Source organism: Dinoponera quadriceps, unplaced genomic scaffold (assembly GCF_001313825.1).
Source record: "Dinoponera quadriceps isolate SergipeBrazil2010 unplaced genomic scaffold, ASM131382v1 scaffold5021, whole genome shotgun sequence".
NCBI lineage: Eukaryota > Metazoa > Arthropoda > Insecta > Hymenoptera > Formicidae > Dinoponera > Dinoponera quadriceps.
This window is the reverse complement of record NW_014560366.1, coordinates 427,256-446,386: the sequence shown is the minus strand read 5'-3', so window position 1 is coordinate 446,386 and position 19,131 is coordinate 427,256. Positions and strand designations below refer to the sequence as shown.

Sequence of the window (19,131 nt, the reverse complement as noted above, 5' to 3'; positions counted from 1 at the left end):
ATGAGACGCAATTGGAGATGAATAAAATAGTCTTTTTATATCGGTATTAATATATTTCAAGAACAGTTTTTACGAATAAGAGCTTTACTGCAAATGTTAGTACGCAATCTTCTTGAATAATTAACAATATCGCTGAATTATACCTTCATTTTCAATTATCAATTATATTTGTCAGTGTTTTATAAATGCTGCTCCACTGTTGGATAACTGAAATTAACCCATTTGCATCATGACTCTACTTAAGTTTCTGTGTTCAGACATCAGCGGCGTTCAACTGACAGTTGGACCGTATCACCGCGCGCGGCCGTATATCGGCAGTTTTATTATTTTCGTTAATTTCTACAGTACGTAAATGACTTCCGAATAGTTCGTAGAGTTTATTTAACATGGTATTTTTTAAAATGATCGATACATAATGCTACATTGCAAACATCGCATTTAAAAACTGTTTCTTTTCGAAGTAACATAGATAAGCATACAACGCATCGCTTTGATGTTTTGTTCCCCCTTGCTAGTGTTGGAGGTATCCGTATAGGGAAATGCCGGCCAGTATATCGCGTTAACGAATCATTGATAGATGATACCTCCCTTATTCTTACATTTGCAAAATATTTTTCAACAATTTCTTCGGCCAATTTTTGCTTGTAAACATGAAAAGCTCGATCTTTTTTATTGTTTTTGAAAATTATGTAACTGTTTAGTAACATCATGTCTATGAAGTAAAAAAATATATTTTTATAGGCTTTTTTACATCTTCGCATAGTGTGAAATTTGCTTAACATTTGATCGCCAACATCAACTCCACCCATATTCTTATCGTAATCTATTACTACTGTTGGTTTGAAACTTTTTTGTCCGGTATATAGGTTTGTTTTCTCCGTTTCGACAAAATCTAAATTATGCATAGTTGTTAATAAAACAACATCTTTTTTATCTTTCCATTTTATGGCCGCCATATCTGTTGTAGAAAATACAACAGCTTCTCCCTTTTCTAATTGGAGTAATTTTAGTTCCCGAGGCATTTCTTTCCTATTCATTCTCGCTGTTCCACATACGTTTGTTCGCATATTATATAATTCCCGATATAAAGACGGTGAACTGTACCAATAATCAATAAACAAACAATATCCTTTGTACAGTAGTCTACTCTCTTTCAACAAATTTATCACAACATTTCTGCTAGCAGATCCAGTATTAGTTTTATCTTTTCCTACATATATTTTAAAATTGTGTATGTATCTTGTTTTAGAATCACACAGTTTATGAAACTTAGTACCAAATCTCGCTCGTTTAGTTTTGATAAATTGTATATAACGTAAACAGCTTCTACATCGTATTAGTGATTCATCAATCGATATATTTTTATTTGGTACATACATGCGAATGAAATTCTTTCTTATTATTTCAGAAACTTCTTGAATTTTTATTAATGGGTCGTTGGAAATATCATTACTGGAAAAATGTAAATTTGTAGCGATAGAGATAAATCGGTTACGGGGTATAACATTCTTAAAATATGGTGTTTCTATGCTTTTATCCTTGGTCCAATAACTCTGAATAGTGGGCTTAGGAACTAAACTCATTAAAATGTTTAAAGCAATAAATATTTTTAGTTCATCGTCTGTAACTGGTACAAAATCTGCGTTAGTTGCTCCGTATTTATTTGTTTCCGAAATTATTTTTCTAACTAGTTCTTCGTTAAAAAATAATTCAAAGACTTCCCTTCTCGACAGATTTTGTGTATTTACAGTTACACCGCTCACGCCTGAAAAATCATGTACAATCGGTGTGTGATTTTGGGGTTTCCATACGTAATCTCCATTTATAAAACTACCGCATTGATCAACTTCGCTGTCATCACTTGATGAAATACGACGGATACGTCTTCGAGTATATCTTATTTCTACACTTGAATCCGAATCGTCAAAATAGTCCATTGGGGCAGCTAAATTTTATTTTAAATTATAAAATTAGATTATTTTTTGAATTTGGATATAGATTGATACTACTTACTCTTAACGGCAGTTAGAAAGATCTACACAACAATTAACAAAAGTAAGATTTGTTAAGAATGCAATGAAAATAGCTCAAATGCTCACAGATTGACAACAAAACGTGAACTGTGTCATACGCGGAATATTCCGCGAGCAGTGATAAGAGAAAGTCGCGACTCGCGGAATATTCCGCGCTCGGGGGTAGGAGACGATTGTCATGCGCGGAATATTCCGCTTACGGATGTAAATGGGTTAACACGTTCATTGCCTATCACGCGATATCGCGTGATGCGAGTTCTCACCAAACGGCCGATCACGCGTTATCGCGTAATAGATATTTAGAGTACATAAATCCTATGTACATAATAATAAAAGCATATAAATAATATATTAACTTATTTTGAGCACAATAAAAACTAAACTAAAAAATTAAAAAAATACGAAATTCCAATTTTCAGCTTGGCAAAGAACGTGTTAACAGACCGTCAGAAAAAGCAACCATTAACGCCAAATAACAGGTTTAATAATTCCGTAAACCCGTTATTTCTGTATTTTGCTTCCAGAATCTCCGCTACGAGTCGCCACTATACTTAACGAGAAACTGAGATCGTGATATGACTAAACGATGGAGGCGGACGTACTTTTTATTTCTCAAGTAGTATGACTCAAGGGCTCGTCAAACGTACTTCCATTGTAATAGAACATAGGCGAAATTCAACAGGCTGTAACTTTCGCAATAATGATGCTATCGAGATCGTTCAAGAAGCACTTTAAAGCTTGAAGAGCTTAAAGCAAGAACAATCATACCATCGGGTTGATGTAAAAAAAAGTATTTTATTATTACGCTTTCGCCTCTTCTTTCATAATAATATAAGATAATGGACTATAAATAAGCCTTAGTGCGCATTTAATGCCCACTAGTGCAAGAGGCCGGATTTGTTATAAAATATATATTTAAATATAAGTTGGAACTATGGATATATAAACTTGCGAATATATGCACCTATAGTATGCACGTACTTTTGCCATTCGGTGTGAGCTATTCTATGAATGCAGGTATGTTTGTGTGTATATATACGTATGCATATGCGGCAAGTTCGGTGAGTTCATCGGATTAAACGTAGGAATCGAAATCCGCTAGCCCTATCATACGCGTATTGTACTCTCATCTTCATCTTGACTTGCGCGTCTCACGCCGCGTCGTATAATCGCGATACATTCCTGTACATACAAGATAGTAATAGCTACGGAAGGTGACAGGGAGTGAAGGAGAAAGAGGAGAGAGTAAAGGACAGAGAAGGAGAGAGAGAGAGAGAGAAAAGAGAACGGCTGGCCATCTTGGAAAAGAGATATGTCGCTTTGGGATAAACGTCAACAGCGGTATAGTGTTTACCGCATGGTGCATACGTTTGCCAGCTCGTTGTAAAAACCGATTGACACGACTATCGACGACGACGACGGCGGCGGCGAGAATCGCGTCGTCGCACACGTAGCGCACGGACGACGCGGTGGTGCATCCGTACTGTCCGCCACGCGGACGTACTCCCGAGGTGGTATCGTGACAAGTTGTCCGTCGTATTAGCTGCGTCGCACGATGAATCGCGGTGACGGTCTGGTGCAGCGACGGCGCGTGGTCAACAGTGGCAACGGCGGCGGCGGCGGTGCCTGCGGACTCGGTCAAGACGGTTCGTGCACGGATCTCGGCACCGGTCACGGCAATGACAAACTGTCTGGCCAAAACTGTGCGGACGGGGACTGCTCGTCCTCGCAAAAGGACCTCAATTGCAACCCTACCATCGACGAGGACGACGACAAGGAGACACGCTTGACGCTCATGGAGGAGGTTCTACTGCTTGGTCTAAAGGATAAGGAGGTTTGCTGATATTTCAGAAACGAAACTAGAAACTGAACGCATGACACATTGATTGGACACATATAAGTGGATGTTTTGCTAGATTTGCTCTAAACATCGTGCATCTGAGAGCTCGATTGTGATAGATTCAATCTCTCGTGGATCTGATCATTGCTATTATTCAATAACTAACATTAATCCAATATATCAAAATCATTGGTAACTTAAGAGTCTGTTGCTTAATGTATGTCTGTTGCTTAACAATCAGAAAATCTATTGATATGGAAAATCTGTCATGAAAGAAAAGAAGCAGGAGGTTTTTTTTTTTAAGTCAATCTGTTCTTCTCTATATGTTTTGTTGACTGACAAACTGTTACATTATGTACTAACAAGAAAATTTGATATGCGAATTTAACCTATAATGAAGCAAATTTACCAAATAATCTCCCTGTGTATGTTCAGAGTTATCTGGAATTAATTGTCAATGCCTTTTTTCCTTTATAGGGCTATACATCTTTCTGGAACGATTGTATAAGTTCTGGATTAAGAGGATGTATCTTAGCGGAACTTGGTTTTCGGGGTAGAGTGGAACTAGAGAAAGCAGGTATGCGTAAGAAAAGTTTGTTGGCAAGAAAGCTTCTCTTGAAAAACGATGCGCCTACAGGAGATGTATTGTTGGATGAAGCTTTGAAACACTTAAAAGATACGGATCCGCCCGAAACAGTGCCCAGTTGGATANTTGTTTACATGATAAACCGAGTATTCTCGCCATATACCGCTGACATTTTATTTACTTATTTATATATATATATATATATATATGTATATTATGTATATGTGTGTGTATGTAAAAGTTATGAAAGTTTCAATATCATTAAAAGTTGAAAGAATTTCGGAAAATAACTAGTATAATTAATATTCTACTTTTGTTGTTTAAAATAATATCTGAAATGATTTGGGTTTTTATACAATTGCTTGGGAATTTCTGAAATAGAAAGTTAAATATTTATCACTAAAACAGGGATGTCCATCTTGAAATGTATTATGTAATTGCAGGAGAAACATGGAATCCCTTAAAATTAAGATACCAACTGAAAAATGTCAGAGAACGTCTAGCAAAAAATCTTGTTGAAAAAGGCGTCCTAACAACAGAGAAACAGAATTTCTTATTGTTTGATATGACAACTCATCCTCTTACTGATAATCTTGCCAAAAGTCGTCTTGTGAAAAAGGTAAATTATTTATCTCTCTAAGTTTGTATATATATTATAATTTAGTTGCTTGTAATATACGTTATTACATTTATATTTCAATATTATGCTTTATTATATGTACAGTAAATATTGATAGAGACTCTGTATTTAACCTATAAAACTATCTTATCTTCGTATATACTTTATTGCCTGCATTGATTAGAGAATGTGTAGGAGTTAAGTGATAATAGTTTAAACCATAACTTATATACAATATAACAGCTTATATGCATGATTTTATTATTTGTTATCTTTTCTTGAATCTTGAATACTGAAGAAATTTGTGAATAAATCGCATATTTCATTATGAAAAAAATACAAAACACACACAGAATATTGTCCAATTGTACATATAGAATAGTTCAGTAATGAGTTATGTAATTTATAATGAAACAATGACACCTTGGTGTTTTTTTTTTCTTTCAGATTCAAGAAGCTGTGTTAGGCCGTTGGGTGAACGACGCTGGTCGCATGGACAGACGGACGTTAGCGCTAGTTATTTTAGCTCACGCAGCTGATGTATTGGAAAATGCATTTGCGCCGTTATCGGACGATGATTACGAAGTGGCTATGAGAAGAGTACGGACATTATTGGACCTTGATTTCGAAGCAGAAGCCACTAAACGTAACGCGAATCCGGTACTTTGGGCTGTGTTCGCCGCATTCACCAAGTAACATTCATTTCATAAGTTATACAGATACGGAATAAGTGTCGGTTAACTAGTGTGAATAATGAGAAATCACGAATTTTGCATGTCCTTTAGTTGCTACAGTATGAATAGATACGATATGTATTTGACTTTGCGGTACTTCTGTATCGCTTAATCATTGTTATAAAGGAGGATTTATGCAGACCAAATAATCTGTATTCAACCGCCATAGGGAATTTCTTAGGAAATTACTTGTCTCCATTATTGTTATTTAATACATTTGATAGCCAAATATATGAAACGATCGTTCATATTTAAATATCATGAATTATTATGAACCAACAAGTCTGGAAATATGAATGTATGTTTTGTGTGCTGAGTAACCATTATTTCATATTCGAGAAAAAGATCAACTCCATCATGCTGAATTTTGTCCTAATACTTACTTTTTGCTTGGTGTTCATTGAATTTACAAATGGATACTGTGCGGGGTGCCTCAAAATGGATGCTGGATGATATTGTTGTTAAAGGAATTTGGAATATATGTTCTTATATATATATATAGCCATAATCTAAATATATCACATAGAATATGTATATACATATATATATATTCCTTTAAATATTAATTTTTAATATATAATGTACACATGCCTCTTTATGTTTTATGTGTATCCATTTGGATCGTCTTGATTAAATTGTTTTTTAAGTTTTAAGTTTAATTAGTGTCAATACATTAACTATTAATTATATCTTTAAAGGAAATTTAGATTTAATTTTAGAACTATCAATTACTTCACTCACTTATGCGGATTAAATGCTAATAGATCAAGTTTTGCACATATGGCAGACGCGACATCGGATAAAATGCCACATTCCTGGTGATTATTTGAACATTATAAAACTTTTAAGCAATCCTTTGTACATTATTATTTTATTTTATATAGATCATAACCTTGTTTCAATGTCTTCTGATGTGCGGCAAATTTGTACCAGTAGTATTACCATGTGACAATGAAGTACTCGAACTTGGTTCTATCGGTAAACTTTTATCTGTTGTACCGCTGGTCGGATTAATTAAATTATTACAGGATGAAATTTTATTAGAAGGAAAACGTATTATAAGATATTATATATGTTTTGCGATATATGGAATTGTATAGTTAGAAAGGATCTATATTATGGTTAGGCGCTATTTAAGCTAAATAATTTTGTTCTCAAATATTTTGTTATATTTCTACAAGCAATAGCGACTTTTTAAATGGTAAAGATAAATGGACCACCATGTATAATATGTCGTAAAAAACTTGCTCTTTATACGACGATGATAGTCTCTGTTCAATATAAATCCAAATTACTAAATAATTTTTTTATCGTATATATTATGTTGTCGTTAAACTCATTTCAAAACAGCGATTATAAGAATACGAATAAAAATATAATCATATTTAAAGTGTAAAATAGTTGAAAATAATATAAATTATTGAAAAGTCACGTATAAAAAGTTAGGAATATTTATTTTTCTTTATAAAAATAAAATTTTTTAATTTATATTCTGATAATTTTGCTGTTGATGTAAGTTTAACGATACAGAATGTCAGAAAGTTATTTTAACTAAAAAAAACGGGAAAGTATTAAGTTTTTGATGTTTAAGATCAACCCTGATTAAAAATAAAATCTTGTATGAAATTTATATGATCTAATAAATTTTATATCTTCTCTAGTAATAAAAATTTTAATTGAATTTACATCTTATATAAAACTATAAGATAGTAAAGCTTTAAGCAAATATTTAAAATTCAGAGAGTTATACTACTATTATTCAGTTATAAAGAAATTATAATGATGATGGCTTAGTCACTTAATTATACATTAATACGAATGCTATGATACACTTTATACATAAATTGTTTATAAACATTTCGGATTTACAACTTTATGTCATGAAAATATATCATTCTACTTCTGAAAGTTTGTGGAACAATTATATCTCAGCATAATTTAGATTTATTGGAAATTTACTTTATAATTATTAACTCTTTGCACTCGAGGGCTCCGGAGCGGAGCCATTTAAAATTTGTCTTCAAACTCGAAGGCTCCGCTATGGAGACAATGCAAATAACTTTCAGTTCATAACATAAGGACAAAGACAAATCGTGAAAACTATTGTGTATAGGATATTCCGCTCTTGCTATTTGCATTTGAGTTTGAAGAGTTTGAAGACAAATTTTAAATGGCTCCGCTCCGGAGCACTCGAGTGCAAAGGGTTAATAATACTAATTTAATAATTATTAATAATATAATATATAATAATAATTATTAATATTACTATTATTATTATATTATCATCATTATTATTATTACACATCTAGTACTATAATTATTATGTTACACACACACACACGCACATTGTGTTTATTATAATTTATATATATTTAATTTGGAAATATTCTGTAATGATTTATCAGGCTTTGCGATGAGAGTACTATGTTGCCACTTGGTAAAACATTTATTTCTTCGAAATGATGCTGGTATGGAGAACTAAGTTAAATACTCTACTTGGTTAAATACACAACACAGAATACACAATGTTTTATAATAACAATAATAAATATTTACAACTTACGCTATTGTGGGAGATTATTGAACAAAAAAATCTTTTTCAAATTCTCAATTGTAACCATAAATATGTAATTATTCATAGTTGACGTTTTGCAATGAGGGGGGGACATATCTTTACATTTGGAGGTGTTTGTCGTAAAAATTTAAGAATAATTAATTCCATTTATGACGGTATCTTTGACATATAAATATCGGATTACCAATTTAAGAGATTGGCCTACTAATCATTGTACACTTACACGACGCAAATGAGTGCACGCAGTTCAAAATTTGTTTCTAGTTTTATGTGTGATAAATTATACTTGAAAAGAATACAAAGCGTCGAACTTTATTAATGACGAATCATTTAAATCAAAATAGACGTAGAAAATTTAACTTTGTACATTTGATTATTATGTAAATATAGTATTATACTCTATTATGGGAGTTTACTTTATAGTTTTTATGTGCACATATATATGTAATATATTGCCAATTGAAATCCAATAAACGAGAGAACCAAGAAACATTTATTATTTCATTCTGAATTTTTTTTTCTAACTTTTACTATTTGTGTATAAGTACGGAAATACGTCTATTCGTAACACACAATTGGATATAAAATTAAGTTATTTTATATTGTATAACACTTTGATGTATAAAAGCGTCTCGTAATTTATTATATAAGATACAAATAATAGTACTTACAGAGAACCTATAAGTTATATAATATAATTTTAGTCATGTAAAAGCGTATTGTTTAACTTTACTGAGGATAAGAGAAGAAATCTTAACTTTACGATTCCATAATCACTTCCAACTTATTGTATAAAAACGTGTAAAAAATAGAAATTATCATGTTTATGTACTAACGAGTTATGAATACTTGATAAGATCATCCTTTTATGTTTTATTATTATGCCGCATAGTTTAAAGAAGTCACAACCAATAAACCGATAATATCTTTTTATTGTGATCGCGTTTAGAAACATAAAAAAAAGTCTAGTAAATAATCGATAACTGGTAACTATATGTATATTACGAGATAGTTAAATGTTTGCTTGTCAAAGATTAGGAAGTAGTGATCATAAGTTTAGATTTTATTTATGTACATATATATAATATAACACACACACNGCACAATCTATTGATAAAATACATTAGCTATATATATATATATATATATATATATATGAACTATACAGATTACAATTGATATACACTATGGCACGGGAGAAATTACATAAATATAGACTATTTTACAATGGATATAAGTACAAAAGTCGTGATGTATGAATGCCATCATTTTTTATCCTTTGTACATATAACATGTACTATATTATTTTCTGTATTTGTACAATAATATAGAAGTAGGTCTCGATTATAATAATTTATAACGTTTTTACGTTTTCTTCAGAACATGTCGAAAACTCACTCGGCGTATTAGATTTATCAGCAAAAATACTGGTTTGAATAAGACCATATTTTCCAGTGATCATCCAATTCTCATCCGTTTCAGATAACAATTCAGAAAGACCGGGTTTTAATCCAACACAAATGTCCGATTTTACAGTGCGCAAGCTCACAATATTTGTAGGACAAAAATCTCCCAATGCATTCGTAAATGTTGTAATATGCTCGTAATTAACGTCACCTAAGAGTTTCCTGTAATTTAAATCACCCTTAAATATCACTAATTTAGCGGTCGACAATTTTTCGTATAATTTTACATCCTTTTCTTTCATCTTCGTAAAGTCGTATGGACTCGTCCAATATGGCTCCTCCTGTGTTCAATAAGAAAAAAATTAATTTAACGCATAGTTTAAAATAATAAGCAAATTTCAGAGGACCAAGTTTGAATATACCTCTAGGCTCCAAAATTCATTATCCAGAAAATTAAAGAACATTTTAGATAACAATTGCAGGTCAGGATATGTGTCTAAATAATCCATCTGTTCTAAGATCCAATAAAAATCGTGCAGCGTCGCATCGCTCACATACCAGGGATATTTCTTGACGTAAAATCTTACTTTAATTGTAAGATTCTTTACAATTAAAAATGCTGCTAAACACAAGTCAGTGAAAAGTTCGTACCCTGCATTATCGAGTACTATATCAATTGTAACGCACTCTGCTTCGTTCTTGTCACGCAGGATATTCCACACTTGCTCCCAATCATTTGATAATATATTTTCTTTTAAAGATTCCAATACTTCAAGTGGATCGCCAGATTGACTAGCGTCAGATCCTGCGCTCAAAGACAAATCACACCTACAAATATAACAATACATCATTGTTAATCTATATTAATTTTGCATACAGGGTAGAAGTAGAAATGCTGCAATATATACCTGTTACCCCATAAAGACACGTTTAATAATTTTCGAAATTCTTCCTTCTCTGTCTGTAAATCATTTTCAGGCCAGCATGTACACAATATATGCCTCACATAAGAGCCAAGAGCGCTTATACTACCGATGGATTGAATAAAATTTGCTTGTTTTTCATCTTCAAATGGATCATAACGCGATAATTTTACCCTAGGTTTAAAAAAAAAGGTATTTTAGTTTGCTTGTTATGAATTCGTATCATATTCAGTACATCAAGGCTTACGTTAAACTAATCTCTTGAGCTAATACGCGGTACATGTAGCATTCGCAGTATAGCCATATTGTATTGAACCATGTGGGTATTTCACCTTCTATATCTATCCTGTGTTCTAGATATTTATTCCATTCCTCTGCTTCATCATTGGACGTGAAGTCATTCAAACGCAAAGGCTTTAAAGTCTTGTTAGTAACTAATTCATTTTTCATTTTGCTTACAAATCCTATAAGATATTTGATTTCATCTATGGATTCCTGCAATTTAATTTATTTCTTGTACATAAAGAGCATTTATTATACATTATGCATACACACACACATATATATGTATGTATATAAAATATATATGTATAGTTTACATGTGATTTTGTTAGATATATGTAATAGTTAGCAATACGCAGTTTATAAAGTATATGAAAACTTTAATTGAGATTATCAAATTAATGCGTTTCAATTTCTCAAGTATTCTAAGTATTTTACTGGTGTTTTTTTTACTTTTTGTGTTGAAAACAATATATATTCTTTTGATCGTTTATAATGTTACAATATAATAACTATGAGATTACCTCTCCATATATATTCTTTATAGCTTCTTTATTACGACTGAAGTGATCAATAATTCTTGTTAATATCACTGGCAATCTATCCTTAATTGTTACGTAAGCAAAACTTCTGCAACACGAATAACAGATTATTTATATATTTCCTTGTTTCCAAAGGAGACACAATAGGACACACAAGGAGAAACAAACTGACAACATTGGAAACAAAGAGATTAGAGGTCATAATGTAGCAGAGTATAATTATTATACTTACTTTGTATATTTTCCAGATAGTTGTAAACCTATAGGTGTAGATATGTTCTGTATATCTTGGGTTTCACTTATGGATCTTGATTGCGTCATCTTTCTGAGTCTGTTCTTAATCGAATATCGATAAAGCCCAAATGAATTAGTAATGATATAGAATGATGAGAGAATAAGGTAGCGAATATCTGTGAACAAAATATGCAGCTTATATATAAAATAAGATAAAATGGTTTCGAGGTGGATGTTTACGTTTTATTGAATTATATGTATTTTACCCTTGACACTTCATATATTCGAAACAAATAGATGGTGTTTAAAGCACAAATGGAACAAAATAGAATTCATAAAAGTAATAGACAGTACACATGTCACAAAGCTGTTCACAGGTTGTTTGTTTTTTCTACATTTTTTAAAATTTAGTACTTTGTATTTCAGATAATAAAATCTCACTTGCTCTCGTTTCAATTGACCGTAATCCTTCCCGAGTAGTCAATCAGGATATTATCGTAACGTCGTTAATCAACGTAGCGTTAGTCAACTATTACGTGGTCAAATGAATGAAACTTACTTTGTGGCGGCCATGCTCTATCTCTCTTAAATGCGAGCTCGCCCCCCACCACACGTCGGTGAGCTAGTCTTTTGTCACTGCACGGCTAGTCCTTTGTCGCTGTACGGCAGTAAAACAGTGGAGACTAGCCCGCCGTTAGAGCTGTATCGTTCTAGTTTTTCTCTGTGTAGTAAGAGTCTTTCTTAATCTCTGTGCCGAGTATTCAGTGGGCACATGTCTAGATTCTTCCCGGACTATTCCTTCTAATCTCCACAACTTCAGGTAAAGATCTTTGAAGAGAAGAGGTTACAAAAGCACAGAAATCAACTAAATTCTATATTATTGCTTGCTACTTAATGAGTATCAAACAGAAATAAAGGTTGTTTACCTTCTTATATTGCGTATATATTGTTTAGATGCTTGCCCGAGACTACCTGTGAGGACACAGAGCACGAACTGAACGTTAATTTATGTTTACGATGTGCGCAGCTAAAGCACGCTACATAAAGTCGTTTCAAGAAGATGTGAAACGCGCATGCGCAATCACCGTCTCGATCTTCAATAAGTTTTGGCTACGATCCACTTGAAGTGGCAAACGCTTTGAAGCGTTTAAAGAAAGAATATGATTGGTCTGCACTGGTGTTTTGAAGTAATTGCAATCTATAAAAAATTACCTTTTTCAAAAAAAAAGGAGCCAAATGCACGCGAATAATCGTTCTTTTTAAATATAAAAAAAAAATTATTTCTGAGAAGTTATTATATTAAACATTAATTCTGAATTATATCAATTTATCTTGTATTCTCAAAAAAATAAATATTGATATAAAGAGGTCATCGCCAAGTGAGAATGATTAATATTTCAGTTTCTAATTTTTATTCCCTGTAAAATAATTGATAAAGTCATACGGGATATACAAGCACTGTAAATTTTTGTTTTAGTACTTAAAGGTGAAATGCGCACGATTTTGCGGCGGTAGACCGTCAGCTACCTGTTTTCTCGGCTAAGTTTTAGCCCAAAGAAATTTTATTAACGCGGAAAGTTTCCGGCGCTACGACTCACGAATCGAGTATTGTCTAACGGTTTTATTTTTTGTCCAGTTTGCGCTCTGTGGAGACTGAAACAACGGATAACGAGGTTTCAGGCTGAGAGAATATACGACATCGAATGAGCGTCGCGTTGCGTGCCGTTTGAAACTCCTATTTTTTTACTTATTAATATATTACGCGAACTTTACAATGTCTATTCAAGTCTGGAAGAACCCGTATGCAAAAAACTACAAGAATATTAAAAAATTACTGCTATATACTGTTGAAAAACAATAATTTTACAATAGAATGTCAGTAATTTTTTCGTATTTTTGTAATTCTTCCGCACGGGAAGAAAAGGAAAGAGAAGGATCGATTGGTTATTTTGTTCGCACGAAAAACAATTCAAATATGATATTTGAAAACTAAACCTTTCCTTTTGTTATGATACGTCAAAGGTGTGATAAACACTTCTCTCTGCGTTATTTATTTCTCCTTTTTCTAACTTTCGCCCGTTTCTCACATCTTTCCACGGATATATGCAATAAAAATCATATCGCGGCATAAGTTTTCTTCCACAAAACGAAGCGTTAGAATACGCACGATATATACGCTAGTTTGGCTTAGTGCGAGCCTCTTCGCTACCGAGTTTATTAAAGTGTCGAGCAGCTGTAGTTGAATTATCGCTGGAGTTTTGGTAGCCGGCAAAAAGTGCGCCGAGCGCAACGGGACGAAATAATTTGACCGCCTTATTCGAATCTTTTCCTCGTCCTGCCCGATATCTATGCCGTAACTTTTGCCAAAACTACACCACCATCTCCGAAGCTAATGTACCCTCGCAACGGTCATTATGTAAATTCAAGTGTGATAGAGCGGAAAGAGCGTTTACTCTTGACTGTAACACAAGTAGAACTTTCTCGCAGAACTAATCGATTTATTTATAGCTAATTCGACGGATATTTGTTAAAGTGGCGCGAAGTACAGTAACATTAAACATTAATATTTGTCGGTAACACGAGAAAATACAGGATGGTTCATTTTATATGATAATATCGTAAATATCTTAGAGCGTGTTAAATGAAAACATTTTCCCGATTAAATTTCTAAGATGTTAAGAGGATTATAAAACAATGACATTGATGGCACGATGGAGTTTTGACAATTTATTGTCGTTACTCAGCAATGAGAGAGAATCTGAATTCAACAGAAAAAGTGAGGGATTTAAGCTACGTAATATTTTTATAAATGATAGCGATGAGGAAACATCGGAAACACGAATAAGCATGTGCGCGATGTATGATTGCAGGATCGCTAAATTGGTACAATGGCGTCATCGTCGAGCGATTTAGAGGAACTTGAGCACCGCAAAAGCATGCTGGACGAATCACTGGAGGAGAAACGAAGGATGATTAGGAAGAGAAGAAGGCAAAAACTACTTGAGGAGATAGCGGAAAAGGAGAGGGAGATACAGGAAATCGATGAGGCAATGATGAATGAACAACAAGAACCACAACAGACTGTACAAAGCGATTTACCCGGTAAGAAATCAACGCCATCAAAAAAAGCGAAAAAGTCGCACAAACTGCGAGATAGATCAAGAAAAACTGACATGGATAAACAGTCCTCAATCAGTGGCATGAAAAGTAAAAGATTGTCCGCTGAACGAACGGACGATAGGAAAAAAGACAAATCGCAGAAATCTGAGAGGAGCTCATCACCGTCGAAGAAAAAGAAAACATTATATTGGACTGAGAGAAAGAGAAGTCAATCGACATTTGATGACTTCAGAGAAAGAAAGGACGGAACAGTGAAAAAACTTGCGGAAAACCTTGAAACACTACATCATAGATTTGCCACGAAAACCGAGACACAAGAAGTGTCTTTACCAAGTATATATTCGCCTGACCAAGTAATTAAGGAGACAACCGAGGAGAAGAGATCAATACCGAGGAAACAACAAAAGCACTGTAGCCTAGGGACACCAACGCCCTATATACAAGATACAAACACATTGAAATCAGCCTCGCTAATAATACAAAGAATAAATACATCATCTTCAAAGATCTATTCGAGCTCCGAAGATAGTGACATGATATATATAGCACCAACGGACACCCACATACGAGAGGTAAAAGCCAGAAATATCAAGGACGATAAATTGATGAAATCAGCGCAAGTCATATTGCAGAGATTCGTACAACGCGAACAGACGCCGAAGGAGAACGTTATAAGAACACCAGTAAAGAATGGACATCACTGCGAAGAATCAGATAAATCGGTAAAGATCATAAAGACAGTCAAGTCGCCGAGACCTACAAAGACACCAAAAATAGTAATAAAGAAAAAGTCCAAGTCCAAGTCCAAGTTTTCAGGATCGCTCTCATCAGACCAGGCAATCGCGAAGAAGGCAAAGTGGCAGAGCGGAAAATTGATTAACAACAGACTAAAGAAAGTAGTAATGAAGGAGGAAAAGTATATGAGACTTACACAGAAAGACATTCGTAGCGTACATCGTCATAAAAAAGATAGTAATACAAGAAAAATGTTGGGAACAAGGCGAAGGAAACAAATTGGAAAGGAGAAACAACGCGAACAAGGCGAGAAAGTAGCGCACTTGATAAAGAAAGAAATGGTAAAAACAGATGAATATCATCATTCAACTTTCTTTTTGTCGAAACTGTCGAAGTAACCTAAAAATCGCGCGAACTGAATATCCTGTGCATCTATTTTTACTGTTAGGAGATTTTAACCCTTTGCACTCGAGGGCTCCGCTCCGGAGCCCTCGAGTTTGAAGACAAATTTTAAATGGCTCCGCTCCGGAGCCCTCGAGTGCAAAGGGTTAACAATAGGGAGTTTTTGCAATACCGTCTTTCAGATACAGTAAACACTAAAGTGCGTTTCGAGATACACAGCCAGCACTGCAAATCTACAGTTTATGTCGTATTCTATAGATTTGAAGTACTGGCAGTGAATACTTGAACGTATTTTAGCACTTTAGCGTCTACCGTATCTGAAAGACAGTGTTACCAAACTCTATAAAAGGCTAAATGCATAATTTTTTTTACTCAAAACATTCAATTTCAGTTAATAAAAGGTTGCTAAATAATAGTATAAATAAGGTGGATTTTTTTCTATTCCTCATAATCGAAGAAGAATTCTATATTTTATTAATTTAATTATGAATAGTAAATTTTATAATTAAGGCTCGGCGAAAGTCGAAGTGCCACTGGGCTACACTTTTTGTCGCATTGTTCGTACTATTCCATCGATTGTAATTGGTCAATATTCTTAAGGTTTAGAGTTTAAAGCTCCTATTGTAGACTAGGACTAAAGCTCGTATCATACTATGAATTGGGGATTGTGATTGAATTGAATTTGGCCAATCAGTGCTAAATTAACTGAATTTAAATTTAGTGAAATTTAGTGAACTTTGCACTGATTGGTCAAATTTCAATTTAATCTCAATCTCTAATCAGGAGTCTGATACGGGCTTTAAACGAGGTTTATAATGAAAATTTAAGCCTTAAGCCTTAAGAAATGAATCAATTACAGTCAAATATGAGGAGAATAATCGACTGGGATTGGTTAAGTTCTTAAAACTTAAAGCTTACTATACCTATGTAGGACATGGCCAACTAAAAAGAACAAGACCGAAGAGATTGGACTCGGTATGTGTAGAAAATGTATTGAATGAACATATATTGGACATATAACGGAATGAAAGATTATTCTGTTTGATTTTATTATCTTTTCTTGATGTAAGTTATGTGTATTATGTTGAATAATATTTAACTTATCAAATTGTTTAGTAATTAATGTGCATTGACAGAACATTTCTCTATTAAGGAACATAACCTTCAATTTCTCACTATATTTCACACATTATTATTTATTCATTTTAGATCAAGCACACGCACACACACAATGAAGTTTACACAGGTATTGTTCAAACAACATCTAGGTAGAATGATTAGAAAGATATGGCATTCAAAGCATGAGCGCAAGATTAGAATTACTAGAGCAGAGGAATACTTGTCGACATTGGGAATTCAAGTAAAAGATCCTTTGGAAGTATTGGTGCCAAAAAAAATATTTCCAAGGTATTGTTTGCTAATAATACCTTTCACATAGCATAACATATGCATTCAACACAATACAAATTATATGTGATATCAGGATTACATTGGAACCTCAATTTGCACCAAAAGTTATATTTGACGAGACACATCCTGATTGGAAAGCCAAAGCATGTCTGACATTTAAAGACCATAATGTTTTACAAGAAGGAGTTTCTCAAGCACAAATATTGACAAATACTGTATGTTTGTCAGATAATTCTATGAGTCATATTGAAAATTTGCTTGTGCCTGATCTCCCAGAATACACAGACGATATAGTAAAAAGGTACGTAAAGCATTATATATTTAAAACTTCTAGTTAAATTGTATCTTATATTTTTCTTGGTGATTTTAGAGCAATTTGCACTTCAAACATATATGATGCTCATCAAGAGAAGTTACCAAAAAGGAAAGATCCTAATAGACCTGCATGGGTGTTTCCCAGAAGTTATGGCATAACCAACGCGAGGAAAATGTTAGTAAGATAAAAGAATTAAATACGTATTTTTTAAATGTATAATATAGATTTTATACGTTTATTTTTCTAGGCAAAATATGTCTCAGAAATTCGTACAACTTTGCGAATTTTTATCTGGTCCACATATAGCGCGGAAACGATGCGTGTTGTATGATGCAATTACAAAATTAGACTTGGGTAATTCATTTATAGATCTAAAAATATCCAAATGCTATATTACATAGCTAACTATTCAAGTATATTTTACAGATAAAGAATCGGATCTCATTCAATTTATTCTAAGGTCTGACGTGATGATCATGTCGGCAGATCCTTTGAAACCAATAGAAAGTTCTATTAACGACATAGAGACTGATCTTCCAAGTATCTATCCCATGCATCACACCATCAGTTTTGACAAAACAAACTTCTATAAAATTGGGGACTTATATCGTAAGTTTAATGTGCTTTGTTCATATAATTCAGTTATATATTATTACTAAAAAAAATATATGATATATAACTGAATATATATATATATATATATATATATATATATGTGCATCTTTTATTAATATATTATTATATAATAATCAGAGAGATGAAATATAAGAAGAGATCATTGTTACAATATTAATTCCAACAGCTGTCAGTGCAACGTCAGCTTGGATAAACGTTCACACCATTTTCGTGCACTTCGACCCGGAGGAAGTTAAAAATCTGACGGAGTTGGCTGTGAAGAAGGATCAGGTTATTGGTCGTGCCATGCTCAAGTCCTACACTGTGGCGGCAGCTTGCGCACGTCAGAGATTCGGGCCATCTGTGAAGAAATTGCCAGAGCCTGTCACTGTGCAATGCATTCACACGGATGGAAAGCATTATCACTTTTTCACGTACCAACTTAATTCGTTGGATGCCAACGACAGCAGTACGAAGAATTTCTGGTGCACTATGCCGCCTTTAACCCTCTTCTACCAAGCTAATTATGATAACGGCAGACCAGTAATCGAGAACTACAATCCAAAAGTGTTTAGAAGGATACTCGCATTTTACAGAAACGGTAGTTGAAGCGACAAAACATAAAAGTATCTGTTAATTCGAGCAAGATTACAAAATTATTTATCCTTTCTGTACAAGATATTTATGTAGATCGAAAGCAGAAGGTTCAATTTTGTCTAATCTCTTTGAAAATACAGAGAAAGAATTACATCTGTACGA

The 19,131-nt window shown here is 33.4% G+C and overlaps 5 protein-coding genes across 9 annotated transcripts; 3 read left to right on the top strand and 2 right to left on the bottom strand.

Moving 5' to 3' along the window:
• Nucleotides 1-23: 23 nt before the first annotated feature.
• Nucleotides 24-2,181, bottom strand: LOC106750798 (piggyBac transposable element-derived protein 4-like). Of its 2 annotated transcripts, XM_014631381.1 has the most exons (3): nucleotides 2,014-2,181; nucleotides 1,835-1,945; nucleotides 24-1,765 (listed from the first exon to the last, which is right to left on the bottom strand). In XM_014631381.1, exons 2-3 carry the CDS (start codon nucleotides 1,935-1,937, stop codon nucleotides 378-380), a joined length of 1,491 nt encoding a protein of 496 aa, XP_014486867.1. In that variant the 5' UTR covers nucleotides 1,938-1,945; nucleotides 2,014-2,181; the 3' UTR covers nucleotides 24-377. The 2 variants fall into 2 exon arrangements, with proteins under 2 accessions (XP_014486867.1, XP_014486866.1); XM_014631380.1 differs by having other exon boundaries at nucleotides 24-1,945.
• A 592-nt stretch (nucleotides 2,182-2,773) lies between these two features.
• On the top strand, nucleotides 2,774-7,244 carry LOC106750808 (Golgi phosphoprotein 3 homolog sauron). Its single transcript, XM_014631401.1, has 4 exons — nucleotides 2,774-3,867; nucleotides 4,351-4,585; nucleotides 4,891-5,078; nucleotides 5,526-7,244. Exons 1-4 carry the CDS (start codon nucleotides 3,589-3,591, stop codon nucleotides 5,772-5,774), a joined length of 951 nt encoding a protein of 316 aa, XP_014486887.1. The 5' UTR covers nucleotides 2,774-3,588; the 3' UTR covers nucleotides 5,775-7,244.
• Nucleotides 7,245-9,554: 2,310 nt separating this feature from the next.
• On the bottom strand, nucleotides 9,555-12,425 carry LOC106750804 (protein-glutamate O-methyltransferase-like). Of its 3 annotated transcripts, none has more exons than XM_014631395.1 (7): nucleotides 12,334-12,425; nucleotides 11,773-11,950; nucleotides 11,523-11,628; nucleotides 10,964-11,211; nucleotides 10,702-10,890; nucleotides 10,216-10,621; nucleotides 9,555-10,134 (listed from the first exon to the last, which is right to left on the bottom strand). In XM_014631395.1, exons 2-7 carry the CDS (start codon nucleotides 11,859-11,861, stop codon nucleotides 9,742-9,744), a joined length of 1,431 nt encoding a protein of 476 aa, XP_014486881.1. In that variant the 5' UTR covers nucleotides 11,862-11,950; nucleotides 12,334-12,425; the 3' UTR covers nucleotides 9,555-9,741. The 3 variants fall into 3 exon arrangements, with proteins under 3 accessions (XP_014486881.1, XP_014486880.1, XP_014486883.1); XM_014631394.1 differs by lacking the exon at nucleotides 12,334-12,425 and adding an exon at nucleotides 12,216-12,307; XM_014631397.1 differs by lacking the exons at nucleotides 11,523-11,628; nucleotides 12,334-12,425 and having other exon boundaries at nucleotides 9,556-10,134; nucleotides 11,773-11,847.
• Nucleotides 12,426-12,502: 77 nt separating this feature from the next.
• LOC106750805 lies at nucleotides 12,503-16,431 on the top strand. Of its 2 annotated transcripts, none has more exons than XR_001374984.1 (2): nucleotides 12,503-12,594; nucleotides 12,729-12,820. XR_001374984.1 is itself a non-coding variant. In XM_014631398.1 (2 exons), exon 2 carries the CDS (start codon nucleotides 14,663-14,665, stop codon nucleotides 16,025-16,027), a length of 1,365 nt encoding a protein of 454 aa, XP_014486884.1. In that variant the 5' UTR covers nucleotides 12,508-12,594; nucleotides 14,645-14,662; the 3' UTR covers nucleotides 16,028-16,431. The 2 variants fall into 2 exon arrangements, 1 of the variants encoding a protein (XP_014486884.1); XM_014631398.1 differs by lacking the exon at nucleotides 12,729-12,820 and adding an exon at nucleotides 14,645-16,431 and having other exon boundaries at nucleotides 12,508-12,594.
• A 539-nt stretch (nucleotides 16,432-16,970) lies between these two features.
• On the top strand, nucleotides 16,971-19,128 carry LOC106750810 (39S ribosomal protein L37, mitochondrial). The gene is made up of 7 exons (XM_014631403.1): nucleotides 16,971-17,096; nucleotides 17,241-17,438; nucleotides 17,515-17,742; nucleotides 17,812-17,931; nucleotides 18,005-18,111; nucleotides 18,184-18,366; nucleotides 18,560-19,128. The coding sequence occupies exons 2-7, from the start codon at nucleotides 17,263-17,265 to the stop codon at nucleotides 18,979-18,981; spliced, it is 1,236 nt and encodes a 411-aa protein (XP_014486889.1). The 5' UTR covers nucleotides 16,971-17,096; nucleotides 17,241-17,262; the 3' UTR covers nucleotides 18,982-19,128.
• Nucleotides 19,129-19,131: the final 3 nt, after the last annotated feature.